General features: G+C 24.9%; 1 protein-coding gene across 2 annotated transcripts; it reads right to left on the bottom strand.

The window, feature by feature from the left end:
• Positions 1-707: 707 nt before the first annotated feature.
• Positions 708-17,821, bottom strand: LOC145844684 (serine incorporator 1-like). 2 transcript variants are annotated; one of them, XM_082952094.1, is made up of 11 exons: positions 17,758-17,821; positions 15,362-15,517; positions 15,069-15,151; positions 12,434-12,529; positions 11,554-11,683; positions 11,213-11,477; positions 9,653-9,777; positions 7,318-7,442; positions 4,934-4,988; positions 4,243-4,373; positions 708-1,158 (listed from the first exon to the last, which is right to left on the bottom strand). In XM_082952094.1, the coding sequence occupies exons 1-11, from the start codon at positions 17,794-17,796 to the stop codon at positions 1,023-1,025; spliced, it is 1,341 nt and encodes a 446-aa protein (XP_082808220.1). In that variant the 5' UTR covers positions 17,797-17,821; the 3' UTR covers positions 708-1,022. The 2 variants fall into 2 exon arrangements, with proteins under 2 accessions (XP_082808220.1, XP_082808219.1); XM_082952093.1 differs by having other exon boundaries at positions 709-1,158; positions 4,904-4,988.
• Positions 17,822-19,068: the final 1,247 nt, after the last annotated feature.

The following is a 19,068-nucleotide window of genomic DNA, read 5'->3' as shown; positions in this document are numbered from 1 at the left end:
TTATAAATTAAAAAAGAAGATAAAATGCTGACTAGTTAGATATCTAACGTAAATTTGAAGGTTTTTAAACTGTATTTTTAGGTACATTTTACAGTTGATAGACTTTCAAGTATGTAATCTGTTATATTAAATATATAGCGTTTATAAGTAATAAAAGTTTTACATTAGAGTTAACATGAAAAGGCATTACGTCCTTAAAACTTAGAAAAGCAAAGTTGGTAGGAAAATTAAAACCGTTATTTTTGAAAATAAATACTTGATTCGAAAAATGGCTTTTCTTTGCCCATAAAAATCGAACAGGTCTACTAAGACAGTAAAGATTATGACATACATTTGAAAAAATTTCCCAATAAAAAGTTGTGTACAAAACATCTGTATTGAATAAAAACACATTTTTACGTTCTTATAATGTTTAAATTTTAGATAATTTTTAAATAAATTATATGAGTTGTGTAGAATCAAATGAAAGATCAATTTTGCTTAACTAAATCAGCTTGAAATTAATTAGTCAAACTAAAAAATCAATCAATTATTTTACCTACAAATATTTAACTATATACATTAAAAATGCTAATAAGTTGTAGGAGAAAACTTGAGATAGAGTTAAGCTATTTTTTTATCTTCAAATATAATCTCAATATAATGCTCAATACTCTGTGATGAATTTTTTACCCTTTATATTTTTAAAGCTGAATAAAATTGTGAATTAGAGAATAAATAAGACATAAAATATTTAAAAACAAGCTGTATTTTTTATTTACAAGAAAATGCAACGTAAGCAACACGTAAACAAGTATTTTAAAATTTTACTGGCATCGTAATGCAAAGGATAGTGATAGTAGCCAAAACTATAAAAAAAAAAGTATAACTAAGTATACCTGATTTAAACAAACATAAAACATTTTAAATGCTTTTGATAAGTTGTGTCTGTCTTAAGAATTTAAACATGCGTTAAGTAAATTCAATATTTCACATAAAAAGAAATCAGAAACATGAGAAAAACGTTAGTTGTACATATAAAACTAATCAAAATCGCGATCAAGCACCATGGGAGCTATGAGTGTCCAAGCATACAATATGAAACAAACCCAAGAAGATACTGCAGTAACCCACAACGAAGGCCAACTTTCGTTCAATGAAGTTACACCTGCTGACGGTCTGTAAAATTAAAGATACTACCAACCGATAATATAATTTTAACTAGATTATTTATTAATTAACCGAAGCAAGTTGTTCGATCTTAAAACTAAAAGACTTGTTTTTTATTAAAAACTCTTTTTTAATTTTAAAAATATTTTATTTAATATATTAATGGTAAAGGTTTAAAACTTATTTAAATATTTGATAATATAATACAACTTTATAGACAAACAAGGTTAAAATTTTAGTTAATAAAAAAAGGACTTAATAATATTAAGAAACTTGCAATATACTAATGTGATTTTTACATGGTTGTAAAAATATTGTTAATATTAATACAAAGTTGCAATTGATTAATTTTATTGAAATCTCATTAAAAAATTCTCAGGAATTTTGCATTTATCTAGTGACTTTTTTTATACAACTTTATTAAGCAAGTATATTTAACTTTTTTTACAACAAACTTTGTTGTAACACTTTTATAGATCTTTTTTATACAAATTTATATAACTTTTACGGGAACGGGTCTAAATTGCACGAAGAGAAAGTTGCACGAGGTTACTAAATTGCACGAAGCCAAATTTGCACGAGGGCCCAAAATTGCACGAATACGATTTTGCACCAAGGGTCAATTTTGCACGAGTTAAATTTTTGGACGAGAGTAAAACAAACTAAATGATAATTTAATAAAAAACTACAAGAAAAAAAAAGTTACTAACCGAGGATAAGGGTTAGGGATAACAGTGATAGTAAAACAAAACTAAATTATAAAAATATATATAAATAAAATTAATAAAAAAATAAAAATTATAACCCGTGCAAAACTGTCTGCTCGTGCAAAAAAGTTTTCGTGCAATTTTGTGCCATCGTGCAAATTTGGCTTCGTGCAAATTCGTGCACTCGTTCAATTTTTACCCCTCGTGCAATTTTGTACGCTCATGCAAATTTGACAGCTACCTAACTTTTACAATTAAAACTAATTAATGAAAAGTTTATAATAATTTTTTTTAAAGATATTTTAAAAGCCAAAAAGTAACTAATGAGTACTAAAATAGGTTGCTAATGGTTTATTGAAAATCCTATCCAAGTTTGCTGAATTTTTTCCAGGCTTTTTACAGAACAAGTTTTTTGTTCCATTCTTATTATAAAATCATTCTTAATATATAGTTGTTATAGTATAAAAACATCAAAAGATACTGTAAAACCATACAAATGTGTTTTATAATAAAATAAAATTGTATACAATAGATTTCTTGCATTTCATTGTAAATTAATTACTATATAAACGTATATTATTAACGTAAAAACAGTTTATAATTTTAGATTTTTTTTAGTGATTTTTGTTCAAAAATCCAGGTTTTTTAAGGTTTTTTAGCAACCCTGAATAGAACTAACTTGCCTTTTTATTTAATAAGATCTAGTTTGGACTGAAAACTAAATAACTGGGTCAAAATAAACCTTAACAATTAAAGTTATTGCAAGTTTATATCCGTAGTATTTTTTTTATTAACTTTAATTTAGAAACTATTTATTAAGCAGTATATAATCACTTTTAGGTATTTCTAAGAACAACATCCTTTGGAATATGTTTACAAAAGCTTGAGTTGGAAAAAAAGTTAGCAGTAAAAAGGCGTTTCACATCTAGGTTTCTTTTCAATATAAAAAACGACAACTTGTAAATACTTTACAATCTAAATAAATATTTAAACTTCAAAAGTACTTATATTTTGTTAACGGAAAGGTGTTTAACCAATAGTTCGTTGATAAAAAGTACTAAACTTTACATCAAAACAAGCAACATATAATTTTAGTACATTGATAAAAAATACATTTAAAATAGAAAAAACATTACAATGTTGCATTAAAATTAAAATGTGACATCAACACTTAATTTCACATGACGTAGAAATGACGTAACAGTACTACACCTTGCAAGTCAGCTATTTTCTCATGATTAACTTATTATTAAAAATTATTTTAATTATCTATAAAAACATAACTAATTAATGTACCATAAGTATCAGTAATTTGGATATCAATTACATATAAAGAATGTTTTTAAAGGTAAAAAAAATCGTAAGATTTACAAATGAATTTAAAACAGTCTTAAAACAGGTGAAACAACATTTTGATGGGAACTACTTATCTTTTTTTTGTAGACACATATTTTTCTTGAAATGAGAGTTGTAAGATACATATATATTACAAATTATATAGATATTTATTTGTTAATATATTTTTTAAACTTGTAGTTACAAGGCGTGAACTTCAACTACATTATTTCACTTAAATAAAACAAAACTTCGTAAATAGTACATTGAACTTTTTTCAAAGTTTTATTCAACACAATATAAAAAATGAGACACCAGTTCAAAGATGAGATATCATATCAAATATGAGACATCAGGTCAAAGAGAGGAACAACTTTGTTTTAGTGAGAAAATATATTGGTATGTTTTGTCATGTGGACAAATAAGAAAGAGCTGGTCATTGGCACAAAGAGATGGGGTGTACAAATTTATAATCTTGATCATAATCATAATATTTTTCATTGACTAAAAACAAAGTTGAGTTATATTTAAGTATTTTTTCAGCATAATTGATAAAGTTTATTTTAAAGTCGTTTACAATATATATAAAGAAATTAAAAAGAAATATTTAAAATACTAGTTGCATGGTAATTGACCTAAAATATAACGAAACTTGTATGTTATTATAGACAAGAAAACACTTAAAACAATTAGTAGAAATGTTCAGCAAGAAGTTTAATACAGTTAAGCTTTGAATCTTTAAATTAGACTCCGGACCCTGTTTAATTAACGATGTTAACTAGGAGTTTTATAAGATCTAAGCCTCTAATTTATATCTGACATATAACATTTTGTTAAATATTCGTTAATAAACTTTTTTTAGTATAATTAGTAACATTTTAGTGTTATATTAAACTACATATTCATACAGTATTATAAAAAAAACAACTAGGGTACAAACACAAAATATGGGTGCGTATTAGTCAGATATTGTTTAAAAAAACCTTCATTAGTTTAGAGCTCTTTTTATGCTCATAACTAATCAATTTTTACTAGAAGCATTAAAACTAACGAAGTCCAGTTTGTTAGTGTCATCATTATATTTAGCGAGGCCAGCATCAACATAACATGAAAAAATGAATATGAGTATGATACTCCATCTTCTTCGTCATCTTCACCGTTCTCAACATCACCACCATGTCCCTGTGCAAAAAAAAATGTTTACATAACATTACTTTTAAAGAAACTTTACTGCTTTCAATCTAAAAAAATAATTTACGGTACTCTTTCACAACTAATTTTTATAAAAGTATTAAATAGACTTGAGATATTAGGAAAAATTCACAAAAATACTTTTTACTAAGTAAAGACTGTTTAGTGTCTTCAAATTCTGTAAACTTACATACTTGGTATAAAAAGGTTGCATATTTTTTTAGTGATATCAGTTTACATTACCAAACAATGAAAAATAAACTGTGTTAAAGTAGTTAATAAATTATATACAAAAAATTATCAGAAAATTTGAAATGAAAAGAAACAATAAATTATATTTAGCATATTTAACTAACAAAATCAAAAACCTATAACAAAAAATATCATTAGTAAAACAGTTTGATTACGTAATTTATGTTCTAGTTATGTGTAAAAAAATGAAAATGTTACTAATTTAATTTTGAAATAAATGATTTTTATTTAAGTTCATAAACACTACGTTTAAAAAGCATAAAAATTACTGAGTTTTGATCCTCACTGGTTAACACCACCTTATCCGAAGAAATACGAAGACGATCCATGTTTTCATTTGAGGAATTTCGTATGCTGTAAATCATGTTAATATTTTTAAATGTTGAAAAAAATTCTACATATATGTAATTAACATCAAAAAAGGAAATATTTAAATTACCAGTTTAAATAAGTTGTTTTACTGCAGTGGTCGGCAACACGTGGCCCGGGCCAACTGCGGCCCGTGAGCATGTTAATCTGGCAAACTAAAAATTATATTTTAATTTGATTATTTTTGGTCAAAATTCTGTACTTTGGTATATTCCATTTTATGTCCCTAATAAAATGTATTTTCCTAATTTTACCGCTTAAACTTAAAAATTTAAAAATACAGATTGTCTATTAATGAGTATTTATTAACAGTAGAAACATGAGGTTTTTTTTAAAATCTGTAATTTTTAACTAGTTAAAACTACAGAATACTGTTCAATCTTGGGTCCTTATTGAATTTTCTAAGTTATTAACTTAATGCTTATTGAATAATTTTAAATGCAAATTAGTATTCTCTCTTTCTTCTGATTAGTAATTCTTCTGATTCTCTTTTAAAAATATCTTATAATTAAAATATTTAAAACTGAAATATGTTTAAAATGATAACAATGTAGTTATGTCAGAAAATGATTTGAATTTATTAAAATTGTAGTTCATAAAAAGAGGGAAATCGCTGCATATATTTTTTTGTTTATATCTATATTTTGAATCAGTTAAGCAGTTATTTTTTCATGTTGAAATGAGTACTTTTGGTTTTTAAATATATCTTGTCTTTTTACATTTAAATTTTCGAATTAATTCAACGATTTTAGCCTCTATACTAGATTGCTACACAGGTATATTTCAAAAGAAAGTAAAGGTAGGGAGAAACGCAAAACAATAAAACATTAAGTTTAGCGTTTAAAAACACGACACACAAATACTATTTTTATTAGTTTCATAAATAATTGTTATTTTTCTTCATCAAAATGCTTTAGAAATTAAACCTTAAATTTGAATTTCTGAAAAGTTCATAGATACTAAAACTATAAATTTGACTTCGGGCTATAAAAAATCCCATAAAACATTATCTTTAGAAAACAAAAAAAATATTTTGAGAAATTGGTTCATTAGTTGAAATGTTTATCTTAATCAGTAATATTCATGAACAGTAAAATTTTATGCATAGTTCAGTTTTAAAAACCCTGCCACCCTAGATCTCTTACAACCTTTGTCGATGTAAAATATAAGAAGAATTACTTTATAATGATTATTAGTTCCAAATATCGATTTTCAAACAGTTAGATGAAGATTCTATCACCAAACAGGCTGCTCTGGAAATGAGTAATGTGCAACACAAAAACGGCTAAGGTTTATAGATCGTAAATGCGTTAAACACAAAATCATGTAATAAAAATGTATGATGGGCCATTCTATACAGTTTCGTAGAATAAAAAGACAACCATGCGCCCATCACAACTTATTGCACAGATGTGACTACACGTGTACCTACTCTGAACTGGAAGCACAAAATCTCTATTGTCTTGAGCAAGGGTGAACAGCGCCAAAATTTTATTACTTGTATCAACTATATATAGTTAGTCTATTTTACATCGTACCCTGTAAAAGCAGTCGCCCTGACTATAAGAAACTTTTCATGGTAAACAAGTAGGACTATGTTTAATTCAGTAACTTATATTACACCAGAAAAATTTAAATTAAAAAAGAAAACAATACAATGTATATACTGTCCAATAAAAACATAATAACTAATAGAATGTTTGTGTAACACCATAAAAAACTCCAACAAAATAATTGTTTATTTTCTTTAAATGAAGAAAAAAAATCATCAAGTTTTTTATTAATGCAGCATGTACAAAAGTAGTTCTTAAAAAAAAAGAAAAGTATTTAGCGCTTTTAAACTCTTTCAAAATAAAATAAAATTTTAAATATCTACAAGGCAAGAGCCTTAAAAAACTAAACTGGGAAGTAGACCAATAATTAAAATTTAGTAAGTCGGTTTGGTAAAAGTTTTCGTAAACAAACGTATAAAAAACACTTCTAGCCTAAACTTTTCCAAAAAATTAATAACTCACTAAATGTTAAAACTTTTGTTAATCTAGACAGGCAAATTAAGTTTTTACGAAAAACTTTTTTATCAGTTTTAAACGCTCCTACGTGCCATTTAAAACCAATAAATACTTTATCTTAATATAAAAACTAGCAAAAACTCCCTTTTTGTAAATAAGATTAGCTTTAGATTTTGAAAAGCTTTAAAAAATTACAAATAATTATATGTTAGTACTATAAACATAATAAAAAAATACTGTATAAAATTAAAGATTAGTTGAAGATAGTTTTAAAATTCTGCTCACACAAAACACGAAAAATTTACCTTGAGTAAAGAACAGAAAGTATTGAGAGTATAAGACCCAATATACTAGTTCCGTTCCATGTGTCAAGAGTCTCTTCGTTGATAGGAGAAACCGTTGTTCCTACATCTTTGCTATCAATTATGTCCTTAAAAAACAATCAAAAATAGCTCTTTATAAATATTTTTTTATAAATTGAAATGTATAAAAAATCACGTTTGTGGGTGAGATTATTCAGCTTGCGGAAGCAGCTTAATATTTAAGCTAAATAAAAAACTATTTACTAAGAAAACTACAGTGTGTAAAAATAAAATATATGACAGTAAAACATAAAATGAGTAAATAATGTTTCCTGAGCAAAATCAAAAACTTAATATGGCGTTGTCCTTAGCGGGGTCAAAGATAACTTAATAGGGCATTATAGAAAATTATTAAAAAAAAACTATAAAAATATAGTCAAGCAGTAAGCTATAAGTAAGTGTTTGTTGGATGACTGTTATTAAAATAGTAAATACTGCAGCCGAATCTACGGGAGCATATCTTACTTGTAAATGAGAAATTTTGACGGTTTATGCCTCTCCTTTGACGTTTTTATTTTATTATCACAAACTACTAGTAATGCAAAACAAAAGAAATCTTAAGTGAACACATAAAAACTAACAAAATTTTTATGTAAAATAAATATACACAAAACAATATTAAGCAAACAAGTATTAACAGTAAATATTCCCAAACCTTTAGATCTTGATAATACGCAACCAAAATACTTAATTAAACTTTTTTGAAAGGCTTTCATCTAAAAGGCTATGTACTGAATACAAGTGTTTATACAAAGTTTGGCTGTACTAAAAAAAAGTTATATAATAAATATAACAGCCCGCTTGTAGCCAAAACCAATCATACGTAGCATTCCCACAAAGTTTGTATACAAATTAACAGAGAGCACCAAGTGTTTCATTTGTTAGTTATCTTTTTCCACTCAAAAACTTCTACATTTAAGATTTTATTTTGTGCTTGCAAATGCCTATGTAATGTATGACTGAGTAACCAACGGTACGTTTGTCAATGACCAACTCGACGTATAGAACAAACTTTGGAATACGCTTGTCAATTATTCTTAAAACATGAACAAGCCAGCAAAGCCTGCGATGGCTTAGGATGGTGAAATTAGAACGTCTTAGCTTTTATTCATTGCTAATTTTGTGTTGCAACCTAATTCAGAGAATACAACGAAGGTGTTAATCTTTTCTCTTGCACAATGGTTTGATCATGGAAACTTACAATTCCCACCCGCGCACAACTCCCACCTATATTCTTTTCTTTATTTTTTTCTTTTTGGTTTTTTTTTTAATTAAATTTTTACTATCACTTTTACCCCTGCACCTTAACCTTGGTCGGTAAGCGGTTCTCGGATTTGATCGGGTGGGAATTGTGCACATGTTGGAACTGAGCGGTTCCCTGGTCATGTACTGCATACGCAGGCACGATACAAAGCAATCTTTTTACATACAGACAATTTTATACTATCCCGAAACTGTCACCGACAGTTAAGCGAAAGTGTTTTAGCTTTATTAATGTAACAAACAATTTAGGTGTCTTTTGATGCGTTAGACGAAATACATGAGCCAGCGTATACAAGGCTATTTGTCACACTTTCACAGATCTTTGGCAGAGTGAGATACGAGTGGAGCATCATCGTTTAATAGTAGATCTCGTACGGAGTACTTTTTTATTCTTCGCTTTAATTTAGACCTGCAGGATTGAAAAAGGTTCCGTCAAATCTCTTAAAAAGCTGAACTCATGCTTTAACATCAGAGAAAAGTAAATTCGTAACAGAGTTGAAGCAAGAATACATCCTTGTTAAAATTAAGTTTAAGTGCTTTTTTACTTGATAAATAATATGTAATAAAAGATAAATAATGAGCTTTGCCGCACGATCAACAACAACAACAGCATCCGAGACTACCTACGACCGGTTTCGTTCTTACTAGGATACATCAGGCATATGATGCCTGATTAATAAGTAGATCAGGCATCAGATCTTATCATATTATTTATTATTGATGGTGCGAAACATCTAAACTTTGTGATGATGGCCGTAATAAATACTGGTTAAATTTGAAGATAAGCAAATCTTTTAGAGTGAATAAACAAGTCAATTAATTCTTAGTATACTAAGTTAAAAAACCGATTACTTATTCTAATCAGATTATATTGAATTATTGAAAAACCAAAATAGTTTAAAAGTAAAATAAGTTTTTATCATAAAATAGTATTGATTTTTTTTATTTTACTATAACTTGAATATGTTTTTCTAATTTAAGTGCAAAAACAAAATACAAAGTATACAAAACTTACTTTTGCCACAGTTAACATTCCAGGATTGCACTGTTGGATAGGATTTTTATTTACTGCCGACCAAACAAGATAAGTAGTGTAAGCTGATACAAAAGATGCTTGTACAAGACCACTTCTTGGTGAAACTTTAAAAAAAATAAAATAAATACCAGAATACAGATGAAAAAACTAATTTCTAGACATAAACTAAAAACTATGTATAAGTTAAGGCCATAGGGGGGGGTAAACCATGTTTTTTACAAGTTGATCTTATTTTATAGAATTTTTTCTAAGTTTCAAGATGCTTTTTATTGTTTTAAAAAATTCAAATTATTTTTTACCAGTCAAAGTCGGGCCGCATAATAGGTTCCCTATGGGAAGGGAAAACTAAAACAGCGAAAAAAGACTATTTCATTTAAAATCTATCTCCTCCTACATTTTTCAAGCAATCTTCTTAAAACTTTCACAGTCTAATCTTTATATAATAACAACAAAACGTTACTTTGGAATTAAAAAAAAAAATTGTAAAAATATGTTTTTTTTTGAAAAAAAAAACTCTTTTTTTTTTTAATTTTTGTGATAAAATTTTTATTTTTTTAAATTACTAAAATTCTAAAGTAACGTTTTTTCCTTTTATAATAAGGAACGTATCCTGAAAATTTGAAGAAGATTGCTTGAAAAATGAAGGAGGAGATAGATTTTTAGTGAATTTTAAAATTTCCGAGAAAATTGACTCCGAAAAATCTGCGGTCCATACGTTTATATTGGAAAATTTTTACAAAAAATTAAATATCTCAAAAGTTAAATGATATTTTTGAATTCTATAAAAACTGGCTTATAGTTTGTACGGGAAGCTTTCATATAAAAGCCAAAGTTAATTTTAGTAAAAAAAAATGTTGGACCCCCCCCCCTATGGCCTTAAATAACGATAGCTAGACGCTTTTAAATTTATGTGATAAATTTAAATAAAAACCAGTAGTTCTGAAAAATTTTGAATATATGCACTGAACAGTAAATCTCTGAAGACAAAAATAACACTCTTTAAAATCAAGTATGTTTTTTTTATTAAAACTAAATACCAATTTTTTTTTCATCTTTTAGTTTTGAATAAATTTTCTAAACTATTTTTAAATAAGAAAAATTTAAAAAATTGTCTTTATTGCTATTAAGAACTTTATTTGTTTATTTAAAAAATTAGATCATAAACTTAAACTAACTGTGAGACTGGAAAAATTATTTAAAAAATATTAAATAAAAGTATCTTATTTATTTATAACTTTATAAGTCTTTTTTATTAAAAAATTGTACAGCTTTATGGGTTAACTAAGTTTATTTTGAAATAACTCTAACAAAAAAAAAGACTCTTAAAGTTTAAAATTTTTTATTAAATAAAATACTGAAGTAGTACTTATTTTACTAAAGTATTTGCATGTTAAAACCTTACTAAATATTGTTTGTGAATTTAATTATATATCATTGAGTATATAAAATTTAGTAATTAATCTAATTTACTTTTTTGTTTTAATAACTACATCTTAAAATTTAATCATATACGTTTGAGGTAAAAAATGTATGTTTTACCTTCTTGAACTTTGGGCAAAATTGAAATCACGGACACTGCTATTGAAAATATTAAATTTAAACTGATAATAAGTTTATTTTGAGTGCAAACAGCGTCATTTCCATAATAAATGTAAAGCAAGACAGTTCCAGTAATCATTAAACCGTAGTTAACAATCAATATCAAAAACAATGAAACTTTCCAGCATCTAGGTGATTCATTGTCTTCTATTTTTTCCAAAAAGAAATCGTTAACATTGTGAGCGAAATCAACAATAAGAACGAGCTGAAAATATATTTCAAATCGTATCAAAGATTTTTGTTAATTAGTTTTTTATGTTTATATAAGTTATTTGATTTACCTGAATTAGTATGAAAAAGCAAGATCCTATTAAACCAAAATAATACCATACATTTCCAAATTCACCTCTAGGAATGTAAAATGCTCCAACACACAATGCAACAATCATCAAAAACTTGACTAACCAAAATCTGAAGTAAAAACATATATTTGAAACAAACTAAGTTAAGTAAACTAACCTTTTATTACTTATATCAACTTTAAAAACTTTAACATAAAACACACAATTTCTTGTTTTCCTTAAAATAATAAAATTTGAATTTTTTATTTGAATAAATTACAATTTTCCCCTTGAAAACACTCTTTTGAAAATATGTAGTATTTATGAAATAATAATGTAGTTTATATTATTAACTTAGAACACCAAATTTAAATCAAAATATAGCATGAATTAAAGAGAAGAACATTAGGGTAATTTTCAACTTTTTTTCTAACTGTTATTTTGAAAAATTTGATGTCTGAAGTGTATCAAGTTCAGAACTGTTTAACTTTAACTGAATAATAAAGCTTAAAACTTTACGCTTAAAATGTCTACATTTCTAATTAAGCTTTGTTCAATAAAATGACTGACCAGCTGGTCTATTTTTATAGACTAGTTTAAAAACTATATCACAAATAACGTTATTTTATTTAAAACATATACACTAATCTAGTATAAAAAATAAAAGTTTTTAAATTAACTACTGTTTCTGTGTTTATCAAACATCCTCAGCAGGATTTTTATTTTTAGAAGCACTTTCAAAATTAATTTGAAAATTAAACAAATTTTATCTGATTCGTAAACATATAAAACTATTTGTAGTTAGGCAAACATTAATAATACTAAAGGTACATATACAAACTATAAAACGATGTATATTTACTAGAGTTAAAAAGCATACCCATTATGAAACTTAGCACGAGGATCTTTACTGGTTAGCACTCGAATCGTAACAAGACTCATCAAAAAAAAGTATGCAGTCAAAGAAAAACACACTCTGAAATTGTAGTTTTTTTAATATTAGCATATTTATTATTCTATATATAAAACCACTTTAATTATAATTAGTTTGGACTATAATTTAAGAAAAAACTCTAGACAAATTATATTTAAAGGTACCAAACAATCAAACGTTGAATATTTCATATTTAGTTTAAACTTAAAAAGAAAGGATCAAAAGATTTTTTTTAATCTTTTATTGGGTGAATAAAAGTCTAAAGTTTATAACATGATAAATTATTATATTTATTATCGTATTTTAAATTATAAAAATAAAACAGATTTACCATTCTACAAACCAAGATAACTGATCTGAGTCAATACAAACTAGCCTAAGTTTATAAGTAAAGTATAAAAAATGTCTTGTCTCTGGTATTGTTTGTTTTTCCTAAAGCTTCTCCAATTACATTTTATTGTACAGTTACAAGTGCAAGACTGACTCTATGTGACTATAATTAAAAAAAGATAAAAATAAAAACAATCTATTACTTTTTTTTTAATGCTTTCTTTAAATTTGAGGTTTTTTGCTCAAAAAATAAGTTACATAGACTTAAAGTAATTTTTTTTATTTCTCACAACATTGATGCCAAAAAAGTACAATTCGTACATTTGTACTAATTGCTTTTTACAAAATTGACTTTATCTCAAAAGTTAAATGAAAATTTTACATTTTATAAAATGTGTCTTTAAGTTTATACTTTTTGCTTTCATAAAATCACCATTGTAAGTTTTTGTAAAAACAATTCTTTTTAAGTTAGCTTCATAGTTATATTTTTTCTGAAGTTAGAAAAAACTTTCAAATACACTGTATTTTGTAACTAGCCTTAGTTAGCATGTGTAACGACAAGACCGTCTTAAATAAGCAATATTATAAAATAATCGTATAGCTACTACAGAGGGGCATGACCTGATTAATTGGTCGAACTTCATCAACTTATTTAATCTTAAATAAGCTTGTAGCATCTTAAAAAAAAGATTCTTTTTTAACATCTCTGTAAAACTTAATTAAGGAGTTCAATATATATATGCTAGTAACACTTTTTTTTAACTAGAATGTGTTCAACAAAATTTAGGTTAAGTTCCAAATTTATTCAAATTTTTATGTACATTTATGTAACAATATGTATGGTTTCCAAAGTATGTTTATAAATTTTCACTTTAGACATTCAAATTTTATATTCTAGTGTAAGTTACTTTATATTGAACTATAAACACAAATTAGTATTTTATTAAATCATTCATACACAAAATTTTGCAAAATGATTACTAGTTAAATTAATTAAAATTAGAAGTAAAACATATAAAAAATGGACTTAACTTTAAATATCATAAAGCAACTCTGTGCAGTTATAGAATAGACAAGCAGTAGCCCGTTTAGTCAAGACCCAGAGTACTTTTAAAGTTTTATCAACATATAAGGTCCATCAAATAAAATTAAATTTAAAAAGCTACAAAAACTAAACAACTTAATACTTTTCTTTAAATGTAGTTAACCTAATTTATAACAAACTTTTAATATGCTTAAAATTTAAGTATAATAATCATAGTACAGGAATTAGAAAATGCAGCCCGCAAAACTAAAATCTGCAGCCAGGGAGGTACTTTTTAGCTGAAATCACACTTTTTTTATTAAAACAAAATATGGTAAAAGGTATAATTTGGCTCTTTATTTAATAACTACTCTTTACTAGTGCCCTAATTTTGCTTATTTTTTGGTTAAGCTTTTGAGTAAGAAGTAATTTTACATTGATTTCTAAAGTTAATTTAATATAACTGTGGCCCAAAAAAGGCTCTTTTCTACACAGCAACTTTTTATAGGAAGTCGGCCCGCGACTTATAAAAGACTGCCGACTTCTGTTATAAGATTTGCAATATATGTACTAAGTATATTTATAAGTTTTTAAGTAAGACTACAAAAAGGACTCATTTTTCCTTATAAATTATATATAAAGACAGTAAATATAATCAAAAAAAATTAGTGTAATCAGGTAAATTTATAAACGCCATTATCACTGTAAAAGAGCAATTTATTTGCTTGTAAATGAATAAAACTTCATTGCTCAAAGCTTATTTTTATAAGAGAAACAGCATAAGTTTTAAGTAATTTAATCGATGGTTTTGAAACAAGATATTGATGTTCATACTATACATGATGGTTGTTGATTATTTACTATACAATGTAATAATAATTGTAATTCGTGAAATATTTTCCAAAACCTATTGACCATAGAGTTTGATAAACATCAAATTAAAGAGACCATTAAGTTTGATGTTTTCCAGCTACTAAACCACAAACTAATCTGTACATACTAACAAACAAAGATAGTATAATAACTTAGTTTGCTAACCCACGAAAAATCCGATTCTTACAGCTTTTAGCAACTTGAAAAATTTCATAGAACACATGAGCTAGACCTTTAGCTTATTAATTTAGAAACAATATAAACTTTATTATTTATTTTTTCAAGTAAGCTCAACAAAAACAAACATACGCACACTGTTTTTAATATCAAGTTTTTTAATCAAAAAAAGGAAACCTATAAACAGCGAGGAAACCAACAACTAAATCACAGTCTGTGCTTCCAGGAAGAAATCCCGCATCAGAACAAAAACGAGGAATCTAAAATTAAAACCATTCATTAAACATAGTTTTATGTACTATAATAAATACTTTTATAATTAAAAAAAGCTATCAGATTCTAAAAACAATATATGCTACTTGATTTTAATTCAACATGAAAGTAACACTTAAAATTTGTTTTACAAAAATATTACAGTACATATATATTTTTTAGTTAAGTGTATACTTTAATAACTAAAAATTAACAACCTTTGTTAAACTTTCTTTGATACCAGGAGCAAGCATAAGACATGATACTAATGCTCCTATAAAAAGATAACACGCATATCCAATTCTAGTTGTTGTCGACCTCTTAAAAGCTTTACAACACAAGCCACAAGCTGCATTTCCAATGCAGCAAACACACTAAAAATAATGTTTGAATATCTTCTTTTTAAAATAAACACCTTTAAAGAAATTCCTCAACTTTTAAAAGCCGTGCTGATAATAGCAGACCAAGCATAGCAACTTTATTTTTAATTTAGCAATTTATTTAACAATGCTTAAGATTTCTTAACAGAGAAGATATCCGACTGTTATTATTAATTTGTTTAAGAGCGCTTTCATCTTTAAAATATAGTAACAGTTTAATTATAATTTATTTCTTAAAAAGTAGATTTATTACAGAGGCACAGATGAAGTCAATTTTATGAGTACTAACTAATATTTATAGTTTTCGTTTTCTAGTAACATAAAAACAAAATCTAAACATAAAAACAATCCTTATTATAATTGTTATGCACTTTAAACTAAGTTCAAAGATGTTTGTTTCATTAACTTTTTAGCTTAAAACTTTAAGCAACAGTTATAAAAAAACAAAGTCAATTTTAGGTCTAAATTATTATCAAAAGTATTAGTCTTCGAAATATTTAAAAAACGAGGGTTTTTTCTAAATAGAACAACAATGTTATGCAAAGAATACAAAATTTAATTTCTATACTTTGGAAAAAAAATATTTGGTATCAAAAAATTAAACTTTATTTTTCGTTGCTATATGTACAGAGAGAGTTTTTAATTTAAGTAATAGTAAAGTATAAATTTTACAAAATTAACAAAATGTTGTTACTAGTAAAAAAATATTTACGTTTTTAAACTAGGTTGATTAGAAATCTAAAAAAAGTCAACAATTTAATATCATTTGTGTAAAAGAACCATTTAAAAGTTTAATATAAGTTACTTTAATTCCAGACTTTAATAAAGTAATTTTATTCACAAATAGATATAAGTTGTATTTATATTACTCTTTATATAACTAAAAAAATTGAAAGAGTTTAGTTTTAATAACTATAAATAAGCAAATTTACGTTAAAAACATCTAAAATTCAAACTAAGTATAAGGGTGTTGCTTTGACAAAAACTTCTACCTAAATTACTTTTAAAGTCCTTTTTAGGAATATACTTTACTAAAGGACTTGAAATAAAAGTAACCTGTTATTTTTTGCTAGAATTTTTTAATAATAAAGTGACTTTTTAAGAAAACCAAAATTATTGATTTATGTCGAAATTATGTCTAAAATTATGAACAAAAAAAAAATTCAAAATATATTCGACTTTATTTTATAGATAAAATATAATTTTGTTGGGATCGTCTAAAATTACTTTAATATACTAATTGGTTGTCATAAAAAATTTTGGCTTTTTTTTTAAATTAATAAGTATAAAGATCATAATTTAGTATAAACTAAAACACTGTAACATGAGTTTCTTTTTTTTTTCTAATCCTTGTAAATAAGTTAAGGAAAAGAAAAAATATCATGTTTATGATTTTTTTTTTCTTTAACTTGACTATTCTTTATAGTTTAAAGAAGTAGTTTTTTAATGCATCACTAACTACTTGTCATGAAATTTCTATTTTTATGGCTAAAACTACCCAAAAAACAAAATATATTTGTCTGCTCTGTATTTAAATACTAAAAATAAAATGTAACAGTTGGTCATTTTGTCAACAAATTTTACAAGGTTTATGTATAAAAAAAAGTTTCAAAATTTAAATCAAGATCAAAACAAGTTACAAAAGCAATATACTATGATCATACTCATACCTTTATCTTTAAATAAACTTTTATGACTTTTTGTCAAAATATGCTTTAGAACACTAAGTCAAAAAAAATTCAATTAGTTTAATGATTACTTATAACACTTCTACTTACATTATTTTTAAAGTTAAAAGTATAGTAATTTCTATATTGGTTACACCTCAGAAAACCAAAATTTATAAAATTTTAAATAAATATACCTATAGAAATATTTAAATAACAAATTTTGTCCAATACAGCTATATTTGTACATGTATATTTTTTTATAAGTATATTTGCTTTTAACTGTGTATACAAAACAAATAACTTATAAGCTACTTAAATATAAATAACAATAATCTATTTACTATAAAGAAACTACAATACCATAATTTATAGTAAATTTCGCCATTCATTATGCTAAAAACGATTTAGAATAGTGGTGTTGAAAATAAGATAAACAACAAAAATAAAGTAACTTATAATCAAATTTTAAAATATAAACTATTTTCATTATCTAAAATTAATCAATACAATTTTTTAAAGTTGATAATATTTGAAAACCAAGATAATATAATTAGTAATACTTACCTCAGAAGCTATACATGTTAACGCACTTCCAACACACATTTTATAAGTTTCTAAAAAAAGATGTAAAAACTATTTTAATGTACAACATTGTAAACTATCAAATTAAAACGTAAAATAAATTTAAAAAATTGCACAGCTGGTAACAATGTGAAACGAAAATTTTGTTTAATATTTATTAAAAAGTTTTTAATTTAATGGAAACCTTTTTTTAATATATAATTACATATAAAATTTATTCGCAAATTTCAAAATGGTAATTTTTTTCTAAAACCCAAACTTTAACCTTATATTTATTTTTTCTACAGAATATTTTTTTTAATAACTACTTATAAAAAAAAATAACTGTGAGCTTTATAAGTGACAAATTTCTATAAAAAATCAAAAGTTATCAATAACAATAACCAAATAAATATTTTTTTCATTTATATTTCAAGAAAAATAAACTGTTCTGTTAAAAACATAAGCAAAAAGGCAAAAATAATTTTAGAAGATATATAACGCCTAAAACCTACAAAAACAATAAAAAATAAGATTTAGAAAAAAATCATATCTTGTTAAAACAATTATTACTTAATTGGTGAACAAGGTCAATTAAATAGTAAAACTTTAGTAATTAAAACTATTAATCAGTAAAAATATATTAAAAGAGCAATTAAATTATACTTACAACATAGAGTAATAGACTTGTCTTGTATAAATCTTATTAAGTAGTTTTAATTCTGTAACAGTTTTAATAAAACAAAAACATAAACCAAGAAAATCAAAAGACAGGAAACGTAAAAACTAGTTTTAACTGTTTCTGAAAATATATAATGTATAATTTGCACTGAAATTTTTTCAAATTCGTATTTATCTTAAATAACATAGGAGTGCTAAGAACTGATGAAGCAATAAAATACATACATAAAAATCATGATAATAAAAAAAATTAACTTAGGCAGAGACATATGATGATAAAAGACACTTTAAAATGTAAAAGCTTTAACAAAAACTGTACAAATTAATAACTTTGAAAAAAGTAAATAAACCATGTTATAATTTTTTATAAACAATTATATAATAAAACTTTTTGAAAACATTATAAATTATTAATACTATTTATATCGTACTCTTAAAACTTTTAAAGATTGATACATTTCAAGCTAAACATTAAACTCAAAACTCTTTAATTATAATAAACTTAAGAATAATTGAAAAATCGAAATCTTATCAAAAAATATTTTTAATAACATTTTTTTTACTTTTAAGAAAAGGAAAACTCTTAATTTAATTATGAAATTATTTTTCTAACAAGTGGCTTAAGCTATCACA

Source organism: Thalia democratica, chromosome 9, assembly GCF_965202585.1.
Source record: "Thalia democratica chromosome 9, ktThaDemo2.hap1.1, whole genome shotgun sequence".
NCBI classification, from domain to species: domain Eukaryota; kingdom Metazoa; phylum Chordata; class Thaliacea; order Salpida; family Salpidae; genus Thalia; species Thalia democratica.
The sequence above is the reverse complement of the archived record's forward strand: the minus strand, read 5'-3'. Positions and strand labels throughout refer to the sequence as shown.